Source organism: Gymnogyps californianus, chromosome 3, assembly GCF_018139145.2.
Source record: "Gymnogyps californianus isolate 813 chromosome 3, ASM1813914v2, whole genome shotgun sequence".
NCBI lineage: Eukaryota > Metazoa > Chordata > Aves > Accipitriformes > Cathartidae > Gymnogyps > Gymnogyps californianus.
Window position 1 is genome coordinate 31,681,313 of NC_059473.1, and position 22,060 is coordinate 31,703,372.

The 22,060-nt window shown below is 36.9% G+C and overlaps 1 protein-coding gene across 3 annotated transcripts in view; it reads right to left on the reverse strand.

Moving 5' to 3' along the window:
* BABAM2 (BRISC and BRCA1 A complex member 2) overlaps window positions 1-22,060 on the reverse strand; it is a 178,416-nt gene that overhangs the window by 127,989 nt on the left and 28,367 nt on the right. For all 3 annotated transcript variants that reach the window (XM_050893630.1, XM_050893629.1, XM_050893631.1), the window contains exon 4: window positions 16,247-16,341. In XM_050893630.1, coding sequence (XP_050749587.1) covers window positions 16,247-16,341 — 95 coding nt within the window. The remainder of the gene's footprint in view (window positions 1-16,246; window positions 16,342-22,060) is intronic.

Here is a 22,060-nt window from a genome sequence, read left to right on the forward strand (position 1 = left end):
CTCAAATAAAGCATTTCCAGAAAGTCAGAGGATGTAATATGCCAGTACGTATTGATATCAGCCAGACAAGTGGGAATAACCTTTCCTCCTAATGACATTGGTATAACACAATAGAAATGTTCTGTCAAAGGAAATGACCAACAATATTTTAATAACTGACCTAAATGCAACCGAACCTTTTGTTTTTTAAATAACGTTACACTACAGAACAAAAAAGAGCAAGAGGAAATCCATTGTCATTTGTCCAGCATGGAGCTAGAGTATTGCTCTCTTCAAAGAATCCAAGAACATTGCATCAAAACAGTGTTTATGCTGTATTGCCTTAAAGCTACAGGAATTAAAATGAATGATTTGACTGTAGGATCCTTACTAAACACCTTTCATTCAGTAACCAAAGATTCAAACAAAGTATGAGCTGGTCATAAAAAAAAAAATTACCTGGAGAAAAACTGAACTACCCAGCCAGTACATACATCAGTTACAACAGATTCTCACTGATGAAGGAGTAAACACACAATGGTTATACAAATTTTCTGTAACACAAGTTCTGATTTAAATAAACACTAATTTTTAACTTTAGAATTACATTATTGTACTGCTTGTTACTTGGCAATTGGCCATTACATTTCTAGCCATTTTGTTAACTTTACAGAAGTGCTGTTCTTTTCAGAAGATCTAAATTTATAAATTTCAACACAAACACTTCTGAATACAATGACATATTTATGTATGAAATTTCTTTTTACATAGCTTTAAGTGTTGCTTATTTGCCCCAAGCACTAGGTTCATTCATCTGAAAATACTTTTAAACCATTTTATTGTGATCCGATTTCAACAGTATGTCAAAATATGTGCTACATTGTTCTCTCAGTTTCAAATGGTACCTTCTTTAACCTTCCTTCGATTTTTGAAATCAAAGACAAAGTAAGCAACTACCTGTGACATACATGGTTGAAACCTAACTAAAGCAGAATTTGATGTTTATCAAGTTGATCCCTTGTAGAATGTCTTAATCACTACAATTTCAGCATTATAATGATTCTTCTGAGGACATGCAAGGATCTGTCACTTTAGTCAATGACAGTAGTGTCCCCGCAACAGTAAATTGACCTCCTTATTTAGAGACAAAGGATCTTCTAAATAAAATTTTATTTAGCAATATAGTATTGTATTCACTATTAGACTTTGGAAATTGTTTTAATCAGCAAAATCTTAAACTAAAGGCTTTGGAGCAAAAAGAAGGAGTAGTAGCCTGTGTGCTTCATTTTCTGATTTTTTTTTTGCCTGAAGGCTGTATTCCAACTCTAGCCAATACAGCTTTTTAAGAAATAGTATTTTAAAATATTTAAAACATTAGAAGAACAGAGCGAGCTTCTAGTGTTTCTTTGTTCCACGGCTCCAAGTTTTGCCACAAAACTCAGATCTTGCATAAGAATTATGCTCTGAATGCAACTTCAAAATTATGAGTTTTAGTTGTTATGGCTTCAGAAAAACCCTGGAAATATGAGAACACACATAACCTCATTTTCTACAGCCGGACTGTTGAAGCCTGGCAGGTATGAAAAACCCAATTAAAGAAATAACCAGCAAATATGTATACAGCAAAAGACTTGTTGCTTTCTGTGGCTTCTATCAAAATCTCCTTCTGCTCTGCTCACCATGCCCTTCAATTTTGTCCCTGACAAAATTTATGCTTTCACATCATTTTACCAAAATCACATGCATGCTGAAAAGAGTTTTTTATCTGAAATTGCTATAAAATTGCAATTAAAATGAATTTTATATTAAAAAAAATGAGCACACCAACTGGGGTACTGACAGACTAAGTTACATATTTCACTCAATAAATCCTTCCCAATTTGAAATGAGATTTCTGCAGACTTTCCAGAGAGTTAATCCAATTTTACAGAACAATCACTAATGCATCTAAAATAAAGAAATTCAGACTTAGATCCAATTCCTTGTCTTGTTTGCCAACAGATATCTTTAAGTGAACTCCGCAGTGCAAACTCTCTAAGTTACTCAAAAGTTAGCCAGCTAAACTGAAAGTGGCCCACTGTACAACAATATACAAGTATGAATCAATATGCAACTAGTTCTGCATTCATGCTCATCTCATATGAAGGCTTACATGCACATCTCAGATTGGTTACAACCATTTTTAATGTTATCATTTTTTCAGCATACCATGGAAGAACCTACCTGTCATTTCTGAGCACACGGAGGCTCAATTAAACAATTCTCTTCTGTCTAGACACTGCTTGCATGTCTCTCCGTAATCTCCACTAAAACTAGGAGCAACTCCACACTTCAAATCTTCATTTCAACCTTTTAATTGGCTTTTGGCTTGGCCATACTGCAACTTGTGTAATTTTCATTTTCTAAAAAGGTAAATTGTTACCTCATCTTCTTAAGGAGTTTATTTTAGTAGCAGGTTTAGTAGCATCAGAAGATGACTATGTATTTTCATGTGGACACAAAAGCCGGGTAATGTCATCTGTGACAACTGGCTAATCCCCATTTTTCCAATTAGGGAATGAATTCAAAATGGTCTACAGGAATGAATTTGAAATGGTCTACAGGAAAAGTAATGGAACGAGAACTTCCATGTGATAAAGACCAGACTCCAGAAGCATCGCTGTCCACACAGTTGTAGCTACTGTCATACAGAAGATGGTCAATAACTATTTACCTATCTGTGAGTAAGCAATTCAACATAAGGAAGTTGAATATACATTTGTGGCAGAAGCTTCCCTGCTAATTGCTAACTTTTTTCATTATTGGACTAAGTTTCAGGAAAAGGTCTTTGAGAAAATAGTTACCTAGACCTTAGAGTAATTAAGCAGTAGCATGTGCATCCACTAACTTTGCCCTCCACCTCACGCTGTGTGGCAATATAAATAGAAAAATAATATTCAGTTGTTATACAGAGACTAGTAGACCATAGGCATCCATTAAATTGTGTCTACACTGGAGAAATCTGAAGTGATTCAGGAGATCTGTTCTGAAGATCTGCCAGATATTAAACAAGCTCACCGAAGAGCATAATTTTCACTAAGAAGTATGACCCTACAGATTTTGCTGGGGTGCAAAGTCAACCTTCGAATTCCCTGGCTCTTGATCCTGTCTCCTGACAGGAGTTGGCTGCATAGTAAGTGAGCAGTTTGATAGGGAAAGGCTTTTGGACCATCAGACACTACCAAAGTGTTGAGAAAATGAATTCACTTAAAGTGTGTATAAAGAGGCAGAGTAAAGATATTATAAGACCACCCACAGAGTGCAATTTAAGCCATTTCAACAGTAACTCATTTAAATGAATAGCAATGACACCAACTGGATTTCAAAAAGAGACAGAGAAAATTTGCAGCCAGACAGTATCAGTTTTAATGAGATCTTCTTAGAGGTGAGGCAAGTGAAAAACCCCCACAAAAGTAGCTGCTCAGCCCTTACTAGCAAAGACATGCAGAATTTAGCTTTCCAAAGTAGCCATACTATTCAACTTTTGGCAAAGAAACCACATTTAAACTTTGTTCTGGAACATTTTGTGCTCTGCAGCCTTTCCTTTATCCTTCCAAAAAGCTAATCAAGAACCTATGCAAACTACTCAGTGTCCGTGATTACCTATTGCCCCTTTTTTCACAACATAATGCACCTCGTGTTCCATAAGCAGCTAATTCATAGCCTCCTTCACAGGTTATTGCTTATTTCATAACTCCAGGCAATGTCTGCAGCAAACTATAATTCTATGCTATCAGAAAGAAAATATGATAACAATTTCTAATTGATCTGAAGTTGTTTTTCTTTGAAATGTGTTTAAATATCCAGGTTGCCAGAATATCTTCCAGGAATGTGATTTTAAAGAAGACAGATTGTAACTGTTTTTCCTGGCTATACTACAGGGAACAACAGCAAGATCTTATTTTAAGTTAGTGTACTTTTATATTTCTAAGCAAGAAATTAAGTCTCCCAAGAAAATGTCAGTAAACAAAACCTCCCAAGCCCGTAACAGTGGTAATGCATTTCTATAGCATCTTTCATCCAGAATTATCATAAAGAATAATGTAAGTACAGATTTGCATTTTGTTTATATCTCTGCACACCACACGCACAAAACTTGCATCATACAATGGCTTAAAATCAGTACCAATCTAAGTTTTTACCTGAAATGAGAAAGATCACACTGTGATATCAGCACTTATGCTCCATATAAATACAGAGGAGATATGGGTCCAGTGGTTACAGCATTTGTCTAGCAACTGGGATATCTGGTTTCAGTCCCTGCTTTGCTATAGTCTTCACGGGCCACCACGGGGAAATTGCTCACAGAAAAAGGCACAGGATAATTATCTGCCATATGCTCACATCTTTCTATCAACAGATATTTTTCACAGTATTTGCAGGGCTGGAGTGTTATAACAGCTTCAAAGGCTTCAGTTTCTTAGCAGCCAGCACTTAAACATCCTACAGGCTGCAGTTTCAAATCAATCACTGTAAACCTACATGCCATCTACTTGTCATCTTATTTTCACAGGTTCTTCATATCCCCCTCCCCCAAAGCACCACTGGAACAACTTTCTGGAGTGATCTGCTTGAAATGATCATTTTTGGGCACAAGCAAACATCAAAACTTAACATTTCATAAAAACAGTTCAACTCAGGAGCACTTTTGTCATCGCAAATACAACCAAAGAACTTACAGACCTTGTGTGCTCTACTAGCTATTGTGTATAACAGATAAAAAGTTTGCATAAAGCAAAGCTTGGGATAGTCAGTATTTATTTTTTATTTTTAGAGAGAGGCTGTGAAAACTGAATGCAGAAATTACAATAGCTTATAAACGCTTAGCTAAAATCTCATATACCTGAAGGCCTTGAATTAGCATGAAAATACAAAGCAGGAAAACAACATACTAAGAAATGAATTCTGCTCTCAGAAAAGCACCTTACATTTTGTATAGAATTATTTTCCCTCTTCCACTGGCCACACAGTGTGATTCTTGATTAACGATCCCATACCCAAGGCAACTCCAAAATAAACCCCAGCAAATCTGACACATGGAGAACACACTTCTGCATTCACCTAGAACAAATGCACCACTGCCTCTCAAGTACCATTCCTCTGAAAAAGGAGAAAACTCAGCTTCCAAAGGTTACTACAAATTACTTTGATGCCCTGCTATAGGAGCAGTTAAGAGACAGCTGATCTTTCTATGTTAAGGGTGCTCTGGAGATGCAGAAACTGTGAAGCTGAGCCCAGAAGAGAATTTTTAAGTTGTGCACTCTTCCTGAAAAAGTCTGCCTGTTTCTCCCACAGAGTTCTCTTACAAGATAATCAGACCCTTAAAAGCTACAACTGCCTACTATCAAGAGAGAGAGTACAATACTACCTAATTAATCTCCTAAGGACTTGGCACACATAAGTATTTCTTGTCCTACTTTGCTAAGGGATTAGAGCAAGTTTTGTTCCTTTCCAGACTTCCCAGCACACCTCTCAGAAATTAAACGGTACCTTTACCTGTTCTGAGAAGGAATTCCTTAATTCCCCTCAGCACTTATAAATCCTGGGATAGGGAATCTAGTGCACTAATCATTAGTTAATCCACATGAGTACCCAGCACTTTTCCCCTTGGGATTCTGTTACCAGAGGCGTACATATTTAACTAGACATGGCAAGTACAAGGAACAAGCATGAAGACAAGATTAATTTCAACACAAGACATACGCACATGCATCTTTTACCTAGAGACTTACTCATCATGCACTGATGGTAGTGTGAACAGGCCTCAACTCCTCAGACCCTCATTGGACCAGAGAACAGACCACTGTCTCAATGTTAATGCTTTACCTCAAGAGTCTCTTTTAAAATAGCAAGTCTTTCACTCTTATCAGTTCTTGGGGTTTTTCCTTTCCTGTCAAAACAAGTAGTTTTAGCTACAACAAAGAGGCAGAACCTTCACAGCTAATGTTTTGGACAGCGTCCACTAACATCCCTTGAGCATTTATTGTTGGGTGGCACACGCAGAACTGTTTTCTTCTAATCATTTTTTCCTCTCCCAAAGTCCCATAAATTAAAATCAATATCACATGGTGGATCTCACTGGCCAAGTAGTTAATTACAAAATTAACTACGAAGATTAGTAGTTATTACAAAATACCATTGTGTAAATCCCAAGACATTGGAAATCAAAATTATTTCTCTACTATACCAGACAAATTAATGCAAATTAGTTATCTCTTCTTGAAAAAGCATTATAAGAAAAGAACACTCATTTGGTTCCTTTATGCAAGTAAAAGCTGCACCTCTGGGAAGACAGGGATATGGCAAAATTAATGTAAAACTGTACAAACACTAATGCTGCAAACAGAAGACACAAGATGTTGACTAAATTTGAACTACATTTCTGTAGTTATCTTTAAAAAAGAGCAGATATGCCTGAGGATCTGAGACGAAAGATAGCAAGGAAACACAAACATAAAAGCATGTAAAGAATGAGTAAAACAAAGAGAGGTTTTGAAACAAATACAGGTGGAAACTTAGACCAGCAAAAAGAAAAGAAAATATAGCTTGCATCCTCATCCATTTGGGGAAATGAATAGATCCCTTGAAAATTACCCCGAGTGCAAACACATTTCTTTGCCCCAACAATATCTTCTGAAAGAAAGAACCTGCAGGGTCCCAAACTTAAACTAATCCCATTGGAGAAAAGTACAATTATAAATTATAACAGAATTCACAGTCTAGAACTTAATCAAATATGAAACTGCATTATCAGACAGAATGATTATTTCTAACTGACCTTCTGTAATCCATTAATTTACAAGTCTGTTCTGCTTGCATATTAATAAGCAATGACCAACTTTCCCTACAGAAAAATGAATTATCATGGCTCAACAACTTGAATTCAGTGGGCATACCACATTCAATTTAAATTTATTCTCAATTCAGGAAGACTGTGCTAGATTTGATCTTTTCTCTTTAAAAAAAAAAAGAAAACCTTGTAAATTTGTTTCTAGAAAGCTAACAAGCCGTTGCCTTCAAGCCAAGCCATTTCTTACTGTTCTATAGTTCTTGTGAGGAAGTGCAATGTATTGTGCCAGTACGATTACACATCAGGGCCAGAATCCTTTAATTTTCTGCCAGTTTCTCTAATAATATTTTTTTTCCGAATTTTAATAAAACATTGCTCAAGTAAAGTATGATTATATTTTAATTAACGGAAGCAAAAAATAGTCATAACTACATTATCAGTTTGCTGGTTCATATTAAAGAATTATCAGTACCAACATTATTACTGCACTCCCAGACTTCCAAATAAAAGACATTCTGCTTTCATATGTCCGGCTTGGGATATCCAACTTTATATTTTTTGGTTTAAACTAATGACAAATTGAAAGTCAATGAGATGCTGGAATTCATTATACCACCCTTTCCGCTAGCAAGGTCTTTATTTCCTGCAAAGCAGGTATATTATATATACATGTAAATACATGAACACATTTAGGCATCAGTGTCTGGTAAGTGGCAATCTGAAGTTACACCGCAGCACATATTTTCCCTCCAATACGACAGCATCCACCTGAAGAGTCTTTCATTTGCTCAATCTTGTTGCTTCCTCAGGCAACCATTAGTGACAACAGAGAAAGCTGTGCTTTTTGGAAGAAAAACTGATGCCTATCGAATATACCAGGAAGAGACAGTGAAGGAGACTAGGGCATTGCTAGATCAACCTGACTGGCCACAAAAAAGCACTGCTGACAGAGAGAGGCATTCACAGTGTTAATAGCAGTGTAATATACTGAGAAAATTGAGCAAGTTCCACGGTTTCCTCCAAGCGCTTTCTGAAACTATCCTTCTCACAAAGTCTAGGAATCCCTTTAAGAGTTCCTACAGAAAAGGAGTAACAGTAATACATCCTGATCATAGAGGGGATAGCACTAGATGCAGATGTCTTTGAAACAGGTAGTGGAAGAGTTGCCAGGCACAGCTCCTTAAATGAGAAGTGCTGAAAAGTCTCTGAAAGTGGTCAAAGTCTCTGAAAACTGATAGAAAAGATGAGGCAAAGGAGCAGCTTTTGTTTTGTCTTCATGGAATGTGAGTTGCCCTTGTGAAAATATCCATCAACATGAACAACTAATGTTGGGAGGGACCAAGGCACAGACCCAACAGAGTCACTGCCTACAAGAATAACTGCGGATTCAGTGACTCCAACTATTCTGTAAAGAATATTCAAAGGTCTCCCCCCCCACTCCCCCGCCCCCAGTTTGTTATCTAACATAACCACACAGTTCACAACTTAGATTTTTCTCTTGTTCATGTTGGTAGACTTCACTTATCCTTAAGGCAAGATACATTAGTACAGGGTACTAATATAGACTGACTGTATCTCTGATGGGATATTCTCATGGCCTACAGAATAAGTGGACTGGAGGACCACCAGATGTTGAAATGGGCTTTCAGAGGAAATCTTGAAACATTTGGGGTAAGTGCCATAATGAGATCAATTGCCTGGCACTATTAAAGTTGAGGAGTTTGCACATAAACTCAGGCAAACATCCTGGAGAATTGGAAGGAACACCAGGAAGATGGAAATAGAGAGTATCTATCTGGACCAGTAAATTAAATAAAGCACAAAATTAAATAAAGGGGGTTAAGAAACAGAACAACTAAGTCTGAAATGCATTCAGCTTTCATTTATGCAAGGGTCCCTTGCTGAACAGCATTTTAAAAAAAGTATATTGGCAAAGCTACCTAACAGAGCTTTGACTATATATAGAGTATAGACTTAGGCATAGCCTAAGCTTTCGTTTATGTACCAGTTCACTAACAGCCTGCTCAGCTATTTCTCACACTCAGGATTGGACGCAAGCTTGTCCCACCTCTAGCCTTTCCAGTCTCCAGGGATCACAGGGTCAGAGAAGAGTGAGGCTGCAAAGGTGAGCACACGATCCCTCCTGCCATGCAAGAACTCTGGTAATTAAGAGACGAGTGATGACTTTGCTAGTGCTCATACTGCAGCTCTCAGCTGAGACAAATACCTAGCTATGTAAGTGCTCCTTCTCCACTTACCAGAACTTTAGGATATGCTACTCGATTTTACACTACAGGAGTAAAAGAAAGAATACTCATTCAGACTTGCAGTTTGGTTCCAGTAGAGAGGCAGCAGTCTTTCTCAAGCCCAGTAGCAACTGTTGCCCACCTAAGAAATGAGTGAATTCATTGAGAAATCACGACTAATTCAACATGAATTCAAAAGAAGATCCAGAAATTTAGGGCTCAGGTATAAGCTAAACAGACATTGCTTGAAAGAAACATAAGCTTAAACATCTTTTTCATCCTTTACATAAAGATTTAAGCATCCTATTACTCTGGTCCAACCTTCTGGCCCATCTAACTGTATGACCATGAAGCAGATGGTCAAACTCACGTGACAAATGAAAATTATCTTTTTTTTCCTCTAATACAACACTATGAATGGAAAGCCATTAAATGTTTTTTTCCCTATTTTGCTAGTGCACAATGATTAAGTTTCTCATCACATGCACATTAATTAGCATGGCAGAAAAACACTTTCTCCCACTTTGCCATCCTTCAGTCAAATGATCCATGCACATTCCTAATGTTCTCCTAAAACTAGTATTTCCTGGACTGAAATACTATATTTTAAGAGCTAATATTCTAGAGTTTCCGTATTCTAGGGAAAAATTGCATTATCAGAGAAGCTTGTGCCAAAAAATGAAAGGAAATGTTTCCCCATCGAGCCCTTCAGAGAACTAATGTAATTAATTTTGCTTTTTACACTAGCAAGATTTAAGTAAGAAAGGCAAAACTACCATATAATATATTTTCTTCCCTCAAAATTAAATAAATAGTATCAAACTGTAGAAATTTTTTCAATTTCTGGATTCGCTAGGCAACAAGTCCAGCCAAAATGTTGTGATTAACTAAAGCAGAACTTCTGACCTCAGCATATTCTCTTCGGCTTACCCTTTGAGATAGAAAGCCAAGTGCTGTAAACTGTGCTAGGAAATGCTGAAATTTTGGAAAAAGAAAGTGAGGTAAATATATACAATGATTTTACATGAATAGAAAATGACAAAGTAATAAAAGGTAGCTAACTCCCTCTCAGCCCTATAAATATTAACAATTCTGGTCAAAGAGGAAAAATAAGAGGGAAAGGGTAGAAGAGAAATTCAGAAAACTAAAACAGAGTTTTAGGAGAAAAAGGAGTAATTTCCCAATGTAGAAAGGCCTTGAAGGAAGAGGAGATGGAAAGATGATAGGAAAAACTTGTTTTTTGTTATCTCTCTTGAATTCTTTCTGCTGAACTGTTTGTATAGCTTCCATCTTTACCACATGGCTACAAAGACAATCCTAACACTTGCTCTCAGCACCATATGACTTCTGAAGGACCTCCTGAATGCTGGCCTCACACGGACTGTAGTCAAGCTGGCCAGGCTACCCCAGGAGAGGATTCCCAGCCAGAATCCTGTTTTGGGGATTTCTCATTTGACACCCAGTACAAGCACAGCAAAAATAAAAGGCAGAAAACCTGTGCCTGGTTTATGACACCCCTTGCTAGCTGGGTCAAGGAAACAAATGAGGATTCCCTGGGGGAACTGTGTGGAGCTCAGACACCAAAACCAGACCAACACACATTCAAAATTAGATTCTTTCAGGTCTGCCCTACAGAGGAACGCTGTACTGGCATAGCTCTATCGTTTGAAAACATGGACAAAAATGTATACCATAAATGGCAACAATACCAGTCAAAAGGTACCTCTGTTGGGAAAGTTCCTGAATTAAATCACTCTTCTGATGGTATAAAATGTGACTTTGTCACCACTGTCTATCCATATCAGATAAACCTCAGCAAGGCCTCAGTGACCATATGCATACAAAGAACCTAACCTTATATATAGGTTATCAGATATATGTGTATATATACGCACACATACATACATCCCCCATACATACAAATGGGTATGATCAATACAGAAGGACAAGAATAAACAGTTTCCAGAATTCACGTTTGCTTTAGAAAATATAAACAGTAAATAGCACTGGATTATAAATAATCAAAACACATTTTGACATATAAAGTCAAGATATGACTGAAAAGTGAATACAAAAAACGTGAATATAAAGAAGTTCAAAATAAGAAAAAAAACTTTTACTAAAATGCAGGATCCAATCCTGCATTCTGTTTCACTTAAACTCCCCAAGTTCAACTGAAACCAAAGTAATTTAAGACTTTCAGTACAAGAGTGGCAGGTTAGGGGTCCAAGAATAAAATCTGCTGCTGCCATCCCAAATAGAGCAAGCAGAAGAGACAGTAATGCTAAAATAGTTTGAACTTACCCACACACTTCCCAGACAAAGAGAACACACCACCACGACTTTAAAGTCATTTTCTGAAAGCCATTGTGCTCATTGCCCTTGATGTAGGGCCTTTCATACCAGAACACATAACACCTGCATCTTTGCCAACAATACAACAGCCAGACTCTTTAGAATAAAATAGTTCAAATGGCATTAGCTAATATAAGGGGTGTTTGGGCTTTTTTGTAGCTACTGTGAGCACAGGAAAAATTGATGCTGTTAAACATCTGTCTCATGCATCTCACAGTAAATGAAGAACAATTATGGAAGAGGAAGATATTTAAAGGATCTCTTCACTACCCATTAAAAGCTAACTCAGCAAGTCGACAGTAATAACGATTAAGATTTTGAACGCAGCCACAGAAAACAATACAGTCTTCATGACAGTCATCATATAGCCAAATGATAAATATGGAGTCTAATAACTACAAATACAAGAACTTAAAATAAACATTGCTCTACACAAGATATAGAGCATGACAGCCAATACACCTGAGTAGCACAATTAGCTGAATCATCTCCACAATGACTGAAATCTGTACTCAGTATTAACAATTACACAAGGGGAAACAATCTTCCCAACGCTACATACTGGCATGAGAACCACAGTGGCCCATGCTCTGAAGTTCTGTAATGACAAAGCCCTCCTCCCATGCAAATGCAGCTCTAAGTATTCCCATATATACTAGCCCACAAGGACACATTCCACACCTACTGGGCTTCAGGAAATGCTAATGTCCTCTTGCCTCCATCCCCACTAAGGCTAATGGAGCCTTTTCGATAGCAATGGGTGGGCAGAGTAATTCTGGGGAGACTAGCTGGAGACCTGAAGTAGGATGCTAAAAACCCCAAATCCTTAAACTGACAGCTTGCATATACTGCTATCGTCTCCTCTTTGCCAAACAGAATATACTTCAAAATCATTGGAAAAAACAGGGTTAACATTTTCCATAAGCACTTCAGTTATTACCTGGCTCACATTAACAATCAACTAGGCTAACATAACAAACAATTCTTGTTACTCAAACTGGCGTCACTGTAATGAGCTCCAAATTAATCTCATCCGTACACAATCACTAATCTTGTTTTGTGCCAACCGAATTTTTAATCAGAACGGAGTGAATCATAGGTTGTTTTTAAAATACATTTCTAATACTTGTCATCCAAAATGAATAAACACTAGAGCAGGGAAGAACTTTTCTATTTACAATCTGAGAAGCTGATTTTATTTATGCATACTATACACACAAGTATCCAATGCATACGATAGGTGAGGACATTTTTAATGAAAATAAAAAATAAATGTTTATTTCTGATAATGCTTTGAGCATGAATAGCACCACCAACCTAAAGAATTTAGCCCTCTGACTGTAATTAAAACTGTATGACAAATCAAAATAAAAGGAACAGTTGCCCCACTGTTGAGTTGCTCCTCAATCTGTACATCGTTCTAGAAGATCAGAATACACACAATCAGACCCTGCAACCAGCAGAGTAAGTACTTCTGGTAAGGCATGTAATGAAGCATATATTTCGCAGTGCTGAACTTGAGACTCAACCTAAGTTTCAAACCGAAGTGACTAATATTTGTGCAAGACACAGAAGCAAAGCTGAGTTTCAATGAGCATTTTTGACTTGATTCTGATTAGCTCTGCTTGTAGCAACAAGAGTGCTCAACATATCACCCCACTGCTGAAACATAGGCCTAACCATTTAGGAATTCTTTGGGGAAAAAAAGATAGTATGAAGTCTTCACCTACAGCATCTACTTTTTAAAATGCAGTATTTCTGGAATCGTGTTTTAGCTGTCTGGCTAACAGCTGCTTAACTGAACACCTGTTTTTGCGCTTAGATGAAAACCTAACTTGAAGGTCTGCCCACGGCCATGGAAACCAAAGGAGTGACTGAAGCGATCTGCAGCACAGCCATTCAAATGTCTTCAGGGAGGTCTACTGACAGCCTCTATTACAGCTACACAAGCTCGAGGAATCTGGAGTACCTGGTTCTCATTTCAAGCTAAGCATAATGCCTGACTCAAGCCATGTAACAGCATGTGATGACTTCTGCTTGGAAAACAAGACACCCAGGCAGACGAGAGCAGCACAGAAAGGCTCAATGTCAGAATTCCCACAGATCTGGCAACACATATTACTTACTTAGAGACTGCGCTCCTCATTTAATACCATCTACATGCTTTCGTGAATGGTAGATTCTGTTTTGATTGCCAGGAACTGTTGCATCAAAAGTATTTGAAGATTGCTCAAGATTAAGAGCATTAAATTACGCTCAACGTGCTAATCTTTTTTTACTTATAGTCAGTAGAAAGATATGTTAACACATTAAAAAATTCTGCTAATATCTTAGAATTCAATTAAAATTATCTTCACTAAACAGCTCTGAGATCTGTGGAAAAAAGGGAGTTATTCAAATACTTAGCACAATAAGCAAGTTATTGTTAATTTAACATTCTGAAGAAAAACTCTGCAAACCATGTTGAACATTAAAAGGCAAATGCAAAAGCAAAAATATACCATATAGACCATAGCTGCAAGGTGGAGATAACACACTCTGATAACATCAAGGATGGACTGCAGGACAATGACCAAGGACCTTATCAAAAAAGGTTACATTTGCATAGTGAATACTATAGCAAGGCATAATGACCAAAAGGAAAGCTGTTGGCTTGCAATTTCTTTTTTGGTTTGTTTTTAATTCATTTTAAAATAGGCTGTTTAATATCATATTATGCATCAAGGAGCAAATGGTTCTTCAAGTAATTTTCCAACGAAGACAACGGGAAGTTTGTTCTGTGCTTAGGCAGAAGAAAAGCAATGCTCCCAAAAGAAGTATCATTAATGAACAACGTAAGACAGAAAGAAAGAAAACTATGGATGTTTTTATCCTTGCAGGTTTCCCTGCAGATCACTAGTGCTAGGGACTTCTTTTCACATGAGAAATACGGCACCATATCATACTCCATCTGAACAGCATTTCTGCAAGATGCCCCAAATTATCTTTATTTAATATCTCATTTTCTATTTGTTATTAATTTCAGCTTTCTAGCACATTAAAAAGTGCTCCTCTTCCTTTAACATCAACTGCAGAAAGTGGTTGCTAGTGTGAATACTTCTCAGGAGGTTGTAAGATTGTGAAACAACAAAACAGAAAAAGGGGAAAATAGGAGAACTGGTAAATAAAAGAATGTGAAAACAATTCTAGAATTGTCATATAAAGTAAAGCCTTTTCTATAAACAAGTCTAACAAAATGGCCAGTCAGCAGCACCATGCCTCCTTCCCAAAGGAGTTTGTGAGCTTAACAGGAAAGTGATTGGGGGAAGCAAAGAAATAAAACATTCACCTTCTAAAAATTCTGTTAGGTATGCTAAAAATAATTATTAAAACCAGTTCTTTGAAGACTGTGTAGTTTTTCAATATAACTTAATATGAAGTGAATAAAGCTAAAAACAAAAAACAACACATCTGTAGCGTCACATGTGAAGGACATGTTCAATTCTGAGGCCACTGCCTCACGTTCTTCCCCCATCACACCTGTACCCCAAAACCAAACCTGTACGGCACAACAGCCTCTGACTTACTTTGGGGAGCTCTCATACCTGATGAAATCACCCAGCTGCACTGAAGACGTGCTGATAAAGCACAAGAGAGGCTGCAGTAGAGGACTACACAAAGAGCCTCTCCCCTAGCAAGGCTCTACGCCAGGAGAAGTTCAATTAAAAGACATTTCCCATGTGCCTGTTAGTGCCAGTGATTCCCATATACCCTTACAGGTAGCCTATAAAATAAAATATATTTAAAGTGTCATTTGCTTTTTGGGTCAACTTTCTAATAAAAGCTGAAAATTTTGAGAAAAAAAGAAATGAGATCATGACCTACTGTGTGAGTGACTGAGCAAGAATTACAGTAGAGCTCTCTGGCAAAGGCATACTTTTCTGATACAGCCACTAAACTCTACACTGTAACCACAGGCACTGGACACTTCTTGGAAAAAATACGCCCAAACCCTATTGACAAATGATACTGTTGACCCAGAAACAAGGCTGCAGGTCTGCAAAGGCAGCAGAATGGAGTCCAAAGACAGGGGGAGACTAAAAGAGAAAAACACTCTGGGTTTCAAAATACTTTAATATGGCTTTAGTAACTACTAGTAACTTCTGTGAGGGAGAAGTACTTTAAAATCATAACCATTGTTAGCTTCTTCAAAGAAGGCTTTACTACTTGAGGCTAATATTGAATAGTGAACAAAACGCTGGGTTTCAGGTTGTGGTTTCTTCTTCCATAGTAGTAAGACTGTGTAAAAATATTTTCTCATTAAGTTAATTTTTGACCCTCCCACCTTTTAAAAGGGCATATCTTTGTCTTTATGGTAACAGTACCACATATGAGCAGATACCTTTCTTTGACACAGTGGTTTCAACAACATACAACCTGGTTTTATCCTTCCTCATGGGAAAACAAATATCGACATCACTACACAACATTATGCTACTTTTTCTGGAACAAAATGCTTTTTAAAGACACAATTGAGCAATCCTTTGTGCTGAAACAGATCTTTTAAGATGGTCAGATATTAAAAAAAGACATCTTTTTAAAGATACGCTGAACAGTTATTGCAAATAACTTGTCATCTTGTCTCGAGTAAAATATTTAAAAAAACCCCCTACATTTATGGATTCAACTTTAAATCACATCAGAAGACAAAGTGTTTATACTCATATAACAGTGAGATAAAAGTGGTTGTTTTTTTTTCTTTATTCTGCATTGTTAGCAAATTCTTATTGCTGAAGCAATTCTAAAAAAGCAAAGTCTCTTTGCATGGTATAAGGTTCTCAAACAGTGAAATACTTACATGCAAAGCAGAAGGATCTGGCAAAAATTCAGCATCCTCTCCAAAGATAAAATCTGGTGGCAGGTCAGGATAGTGAGCATTGAATATTATATCCCCTGAAAAGTAATAAATGAAAACACTGTTTGCACTTTTATGTATGTGCTTACAAATAAATAAATAAAATATTGTACCTATTATACACACTTTTAATATAAAATCTGATAGCTACATTAAATATATTTCATGTATATATCCATACAATTTTTACAAAAATTCACATGCAAGATAAGCATCAGATGTTTTGGGGGATGAAGTCAAATCCCTGAGGCACAGCTTCTTCCTCCTCTGCAGGCAATGAAACATGAAACACATTATTGCTTCATATCTCAAATGGCAATTCAAACACTACTGAGGGTTGCCTCAAAACACCGAGTTAGAAAAGCGATCTTGTTTTTAAAAAAGTACCACATTTAGATTGCTGTGTTTTGCATATTAAGTCAAAGTCAAACTACTAAGATCAGGATTTTCAAAATACTGGAGCTTTTAAAACTTAGTAGCACTTACTCCCTATTCTCACCACCCGCAACTCTTAGAAGGAAGAATACGCAGTTCAATAGGTACCATTCCAATTATCCAAATTCTGGCCAAGAGAAATGCAGTATTATGCATTTAAATGGAGAAACTAAAATTAACTAAAAAAATAAAACTTCATCACAGCTTGGCACTGAGTCCTCACCTTGCCAGTGTCACAAAATATAGAATTAATTACTGATATGACAGTTCAAAGAAATTTGGGTTGTATTATTTCACTAGTAAACATACTTCAGAGTTTATATAGGTCAAGAGGTGGTCATCTGCATGTGAGCTCTTAAAAAAAAAAAAAAATCAAGAAAAAAAAATGTACCTAGCATTACTTCTCTACGTCCCAATCACTCTTTCCTCTTTATGAAGATATGAAAGAATAACTCCGAGCTTTTACATAAAGTGGATTTGTGAGGTAGCAGGCATTAGAAGAAAGAAGTCAGTACCTACTATGTGTTACCACTTGTTTAAAATCTACACAGCAAAGTAAAACCAGTGTGGTAAGCCTTACAAACAATTCTGTTCAGAGAAAGTTAAACCACTTTTTATTTTTTCAAAAATTATGAATGCAGAACTGGAGAAAAGCATTAGCTGAACAAATCTTACGAAGCCAGATCACTGGCTCAGTGATGTCACCATCTCCAGACATTCAACATGACAGTTTTAATTGCTAATATTCTGTAAACTTATCTTGGCTCTAGCTAGAAGAAAGGATGTTGTAAAGATTAATTTGCAGAGGATGAGGGCTCATGACCAAGAAGACAACGGCCAGACTGGGACAGGTATGCTCTACAGTATCGCTCCAAATCATGAACTCACTGATCATGCGACTCAGTAGAGCACAGCGGGGGTTTCTCCTGTCTGTACTCCTACCTTCCTTTCACAAATGTCAGGAGCACCTCTAAGTATGGCGTGCAGGAAAGAGTAGAGGTCCACCAGTTAAAATATCCAACACAGCCAACATAAAATCAATCTTTTATTTCATTTAAAAGAAGAACAAAACAAGCACCAATCCTAGAGGAAACTGCATAAAATTGCAACAGGAAATGCACCTATATTAAGTAAGAGAAAATAATTACTAGACTGCCTAAACTGTAATACAGCAATGAAGAATTCAGAAAAGTTGATGTTTACCAGACTGGACAGTTCGTATGCCACCATGACTCAACCCTTTTCTTCATATTTACTACCATTAAAAAGTCATGTATGGCTCCTTACAACAATCTCACCAATTTCTACGTACAGAGCAGGCAGTTCTTGAGGTTATGTGTTGAAGGAGATAGCACCTTAATACATTCTTTGACTGAGCTTTGCTTCATAAAGAGGCGTGTTATGAATAACTCAGAACACAGCACAATGAGAAAGCCTGGCCTGTGACTTAGGGAGCCCAATGCTACTCTGAAGGAAAGAATTGTATCTGTGTTTTTGCCATGTTCTTATGTGATGCTAAGTAGCTCATTTAATACACACTTTTCATATTGCAGTTGCTAGTTGCATGCTTTTCATTCTCCGCCTTCCTGCTTTAACAGAGTTGGCGAAACAGAGTACACATAGCTACAGCTCAGCTCACTAGGAGCTGCACTCCAACTACATAGATGCTACAAAAGGCTGCTTAGAATAAAAGAAGGATCAAAATAACTGCGTATTTTTTATGTTATCCCTCCACATTTGATTAGTGAAAAACCATTACAGAACCTTACATCACGAGGTGGCTCCAAGACTCTGCTTAGAGTAGTGACATTGGCAATAAACTGTATTCATCTCTGCAAGCTCCACAGTAACGGGTGAACCTCAGGAAAGCTGTGACAGTAGGTGCAACGTGAAGATTCAAGCAGGTACAAACTCTTTTTCCCCAGTGTTCTCAGTTCTACAGCAACATGAAGTGAACTCACAGCAGCTCCCAGAACATCATCATATGCAGGGCTCAAGTATGACAGTAAATTAAAATTGGCATTATTAGTTTAACATGCTAGGTGGTAAACTTTTACAATTCGGGGTTTGGGTCAGCTGCATATCCCTCTGCTGTGGGACCAGAGCCAACAGCCGGGGACGGCACCGTCTTTGACCACTCTGGTGTGATGTGTGGCCACACTGAGGTCAGGCACATCATGGCTGCAGATGGCCAAACCAATCTATTACCTCTCACATGCTCATAGTTCTTTACTACCTTCCATCACACGCCTCCTTCCACTGAATATTAGTGGCATATCACTCCTTATCCACAGTGAGTGACCAACTATGCAGATATCTTAGTTGAAAAAGTTTTCATGACCTACTGAGATCAAAGAATTATTCAGTACAAGGGACAGAATCCAGAGTCAAAATTAACATTGTGATATTAAATTTTCTGTTACTATTACTTATAATTGCTATAACTGCTTCTACTTGCCCAGGGTAAACATGTCTCAAATCCAAACTCTCAAGTCCCTTTAGTAAAAGTAATTTTGAGCCCTAATATATCAGCATTAAAGCCAACATGTATCACAAGATTATTTTTCTCTAGTCATTTTCCAAAAGGCTATATAGTACATGGCTGAAGGGTTCTCCAGGCTTCAGAATAAATAAAACTATTATTTCAGTGCCTGTTAATCATACAATCACAAACCACTAGGGCTGAGACCATACTCAAAACGTTTTACAACCCCATGGAACCTAAAAAATCATGCTGCTGTTCTTATTTTCTAACTAAACCAGAAACGTATCATTTAATGAATCATTAACACTCTCCTTCCTACAGTACCATAGTTTTTTTAACCAAATGTAAACCCTAATTTATTCTGCTACAATCAAACCTCACACAGGCTGGGTGACAATCAATGAAGACAAAAAAGTTCAGAACAAAATGGTGTTTCCACTTCAACGTAAACAGTTAGAAAAGAGCGGTGCCTCTCTATCATCAGTGGTTTTCAGTCCATTAGTTAAATACAGCATCTTACTATTGAAGATGATAAGATCTGACCTTAGAACAATTTTTTTTCACATATTTAAAAAGTTTTCCTTTTTAAAAAAAAGCATCCCCTCAGTTAAATCTTATTCTACTAAGTCTCACTTCTACCATTAATCCAAAGACATTCATCTAGTTGCTAAAAGGAAAGAAAAAAGAACCTTTTTTTGAACCATATCAGACATTCACCCATGTGACCCCTCGCCTCTAACTTTTCTGCTCCATCCTCTCCCCTTCCATATAGTTTCTCTTATGCCTTGCTTAATTTACCATACTAGGACAGAAAAAGTAACACCTTTGACTCTAGAAAGCTTAGGTACCAAGGAATGAGTTTGCCCTATTTGCAACTATAAGCATGAGCTATTTTCATAAGTTATATATTCTCAACAAAAATACACCATTACAAGTCAGACTAAAGATTACAGGAATCAATCCTACATCTGAGTTTTGTTCCTGTTAAATACCACAAACCAGAGAAATTAAAACTGCAGTTAACAGTTTGCTCGGCAGGGTTATGACACATAAATAAAAAAAACCTTGTTTACACTCAAATAAAAGGTATTTTATTACTTTAGCACATAAATATTAACACTAGTCTCTGCAGTGAGCTTACAAAATATAAGGTGTTAAATATTTTGAACCACCAGCTACCAGTTTGTCCTGACCTAGTAGAAATACCATTTTTTTTAACAACTACTTTATTTAATACTTACTTGATATTACCTGTGGCTTACCCTCTTCAAATATAATTGTGCTGGGGTAAAAACATAAAATTTTCAACGAATATGGCCATTTGCAAAATTACTGTACTTCGAGTTTGAGAATGGTTACCATTTTAATTTTGAAAGCAAAACCATGAAAAAAAATCAATATAGTCCTGCATTCTCTCCCCTTCTCGCCTAAACGAACCGCATACCCTCTTCCTTGCATCTCTAGTACTCACATATGTAGTTTCTCATATGTTTCAACTATTTGCCCTTATTCCCTTGACAGAAGGCAAACTGTGCGGTGTTCCACAGCGCTATCGACCATGACCATTCCAGTGTAAGAACAATGCAAGCAAAACCTTCACACTCAGACCATATTTATCTGATTTCTGTAGATATACTAGCCAATAATTACTTCAGTGGAATTACATTTCCAATTAAATGCTACTACAGAATTTAAAATCACTTCAATAAAGTTAAAGCCATAGAGTCAATGATAAATTTAGAAGAAAAAGGATGTATTATACATCTTTTTGTTTTCATTATCCAAAAATATTACTTTCTCTTCTTTTTCTCTCAGGCAAACAGAAGTAAATTTTGAAATATTTTACTTCACAGGATTTCAAAGGAAAAGTTAATACGCTCCCAATAGACAAAAAGATAGAAATAGTAATACTTAAATCTATCATTTCTTTTAACACACACACACACACACACTGTTCTTTTCTCACCTATCAAAATACATAAGCAAGTCTAACAAAGCGGTAAGGATTGACTACAAGCAAGATAGGTGTAACTCTGAAACTGAGAAATTTCTTAAATCCTTACAGTTGTTTTCCACTGGCCTATCCAATATACAGTTCTTCCTCTCCTGATAACTTCATTTTTGGGGTATTTTTCTTTCTTTTTTTAACCATACTGTAATGAAAGATGTTGTAGTGAAAGTGCCACAGCATTAACATCTCTGATCACCTAAAGGCGGCAAAATTAGGAAGCAATGTATCATTTAATTTCCTAAACTCTACTTTTGAAAGGCTATCTATATTCTTCAGCTTTTTCTGACCCCAAGAATTTCTAAGTCAGCACTAAGTATGTAGAATAAACACGTGTGTCCACTGCAGCCTGGAATAAGACCAATCTGAATAGAATTCATCATATGAAGGAGATAAACCCATTTGGCTTTTAAAAAACAGACAAAACATCCAAATGCAACTTGATCATGAAATGCATTCACAGATAACAGGGAACATTGCTGATGCGAGTGACCAATCCTATGTGCCGAATCAGTTTTGGGAAAATAAAGAAACTGCTCTTGTTGAATGTTAAAAAGAAAAAGATAGTAAGTAGAATTACATTCTTCATCTATTCAGAATGCTAACCTATCTCCTCTAGCAACCACACAAATTGTGGACAAAAAACACTGATCAGTCCCCTCTATAAACAAATTCTTACCTAAACCAGCCGCTGTAAATTGTCTTTACAGGTACAAAAAGAATCAGTTATTCACTACGATCTGCAACCAAGACACTAAGTCAGCATAGTCAGCAGTATGAAAGGATTTAAATGAACTAAATGCATACCTGCTGGCTTGTCACTGGATTC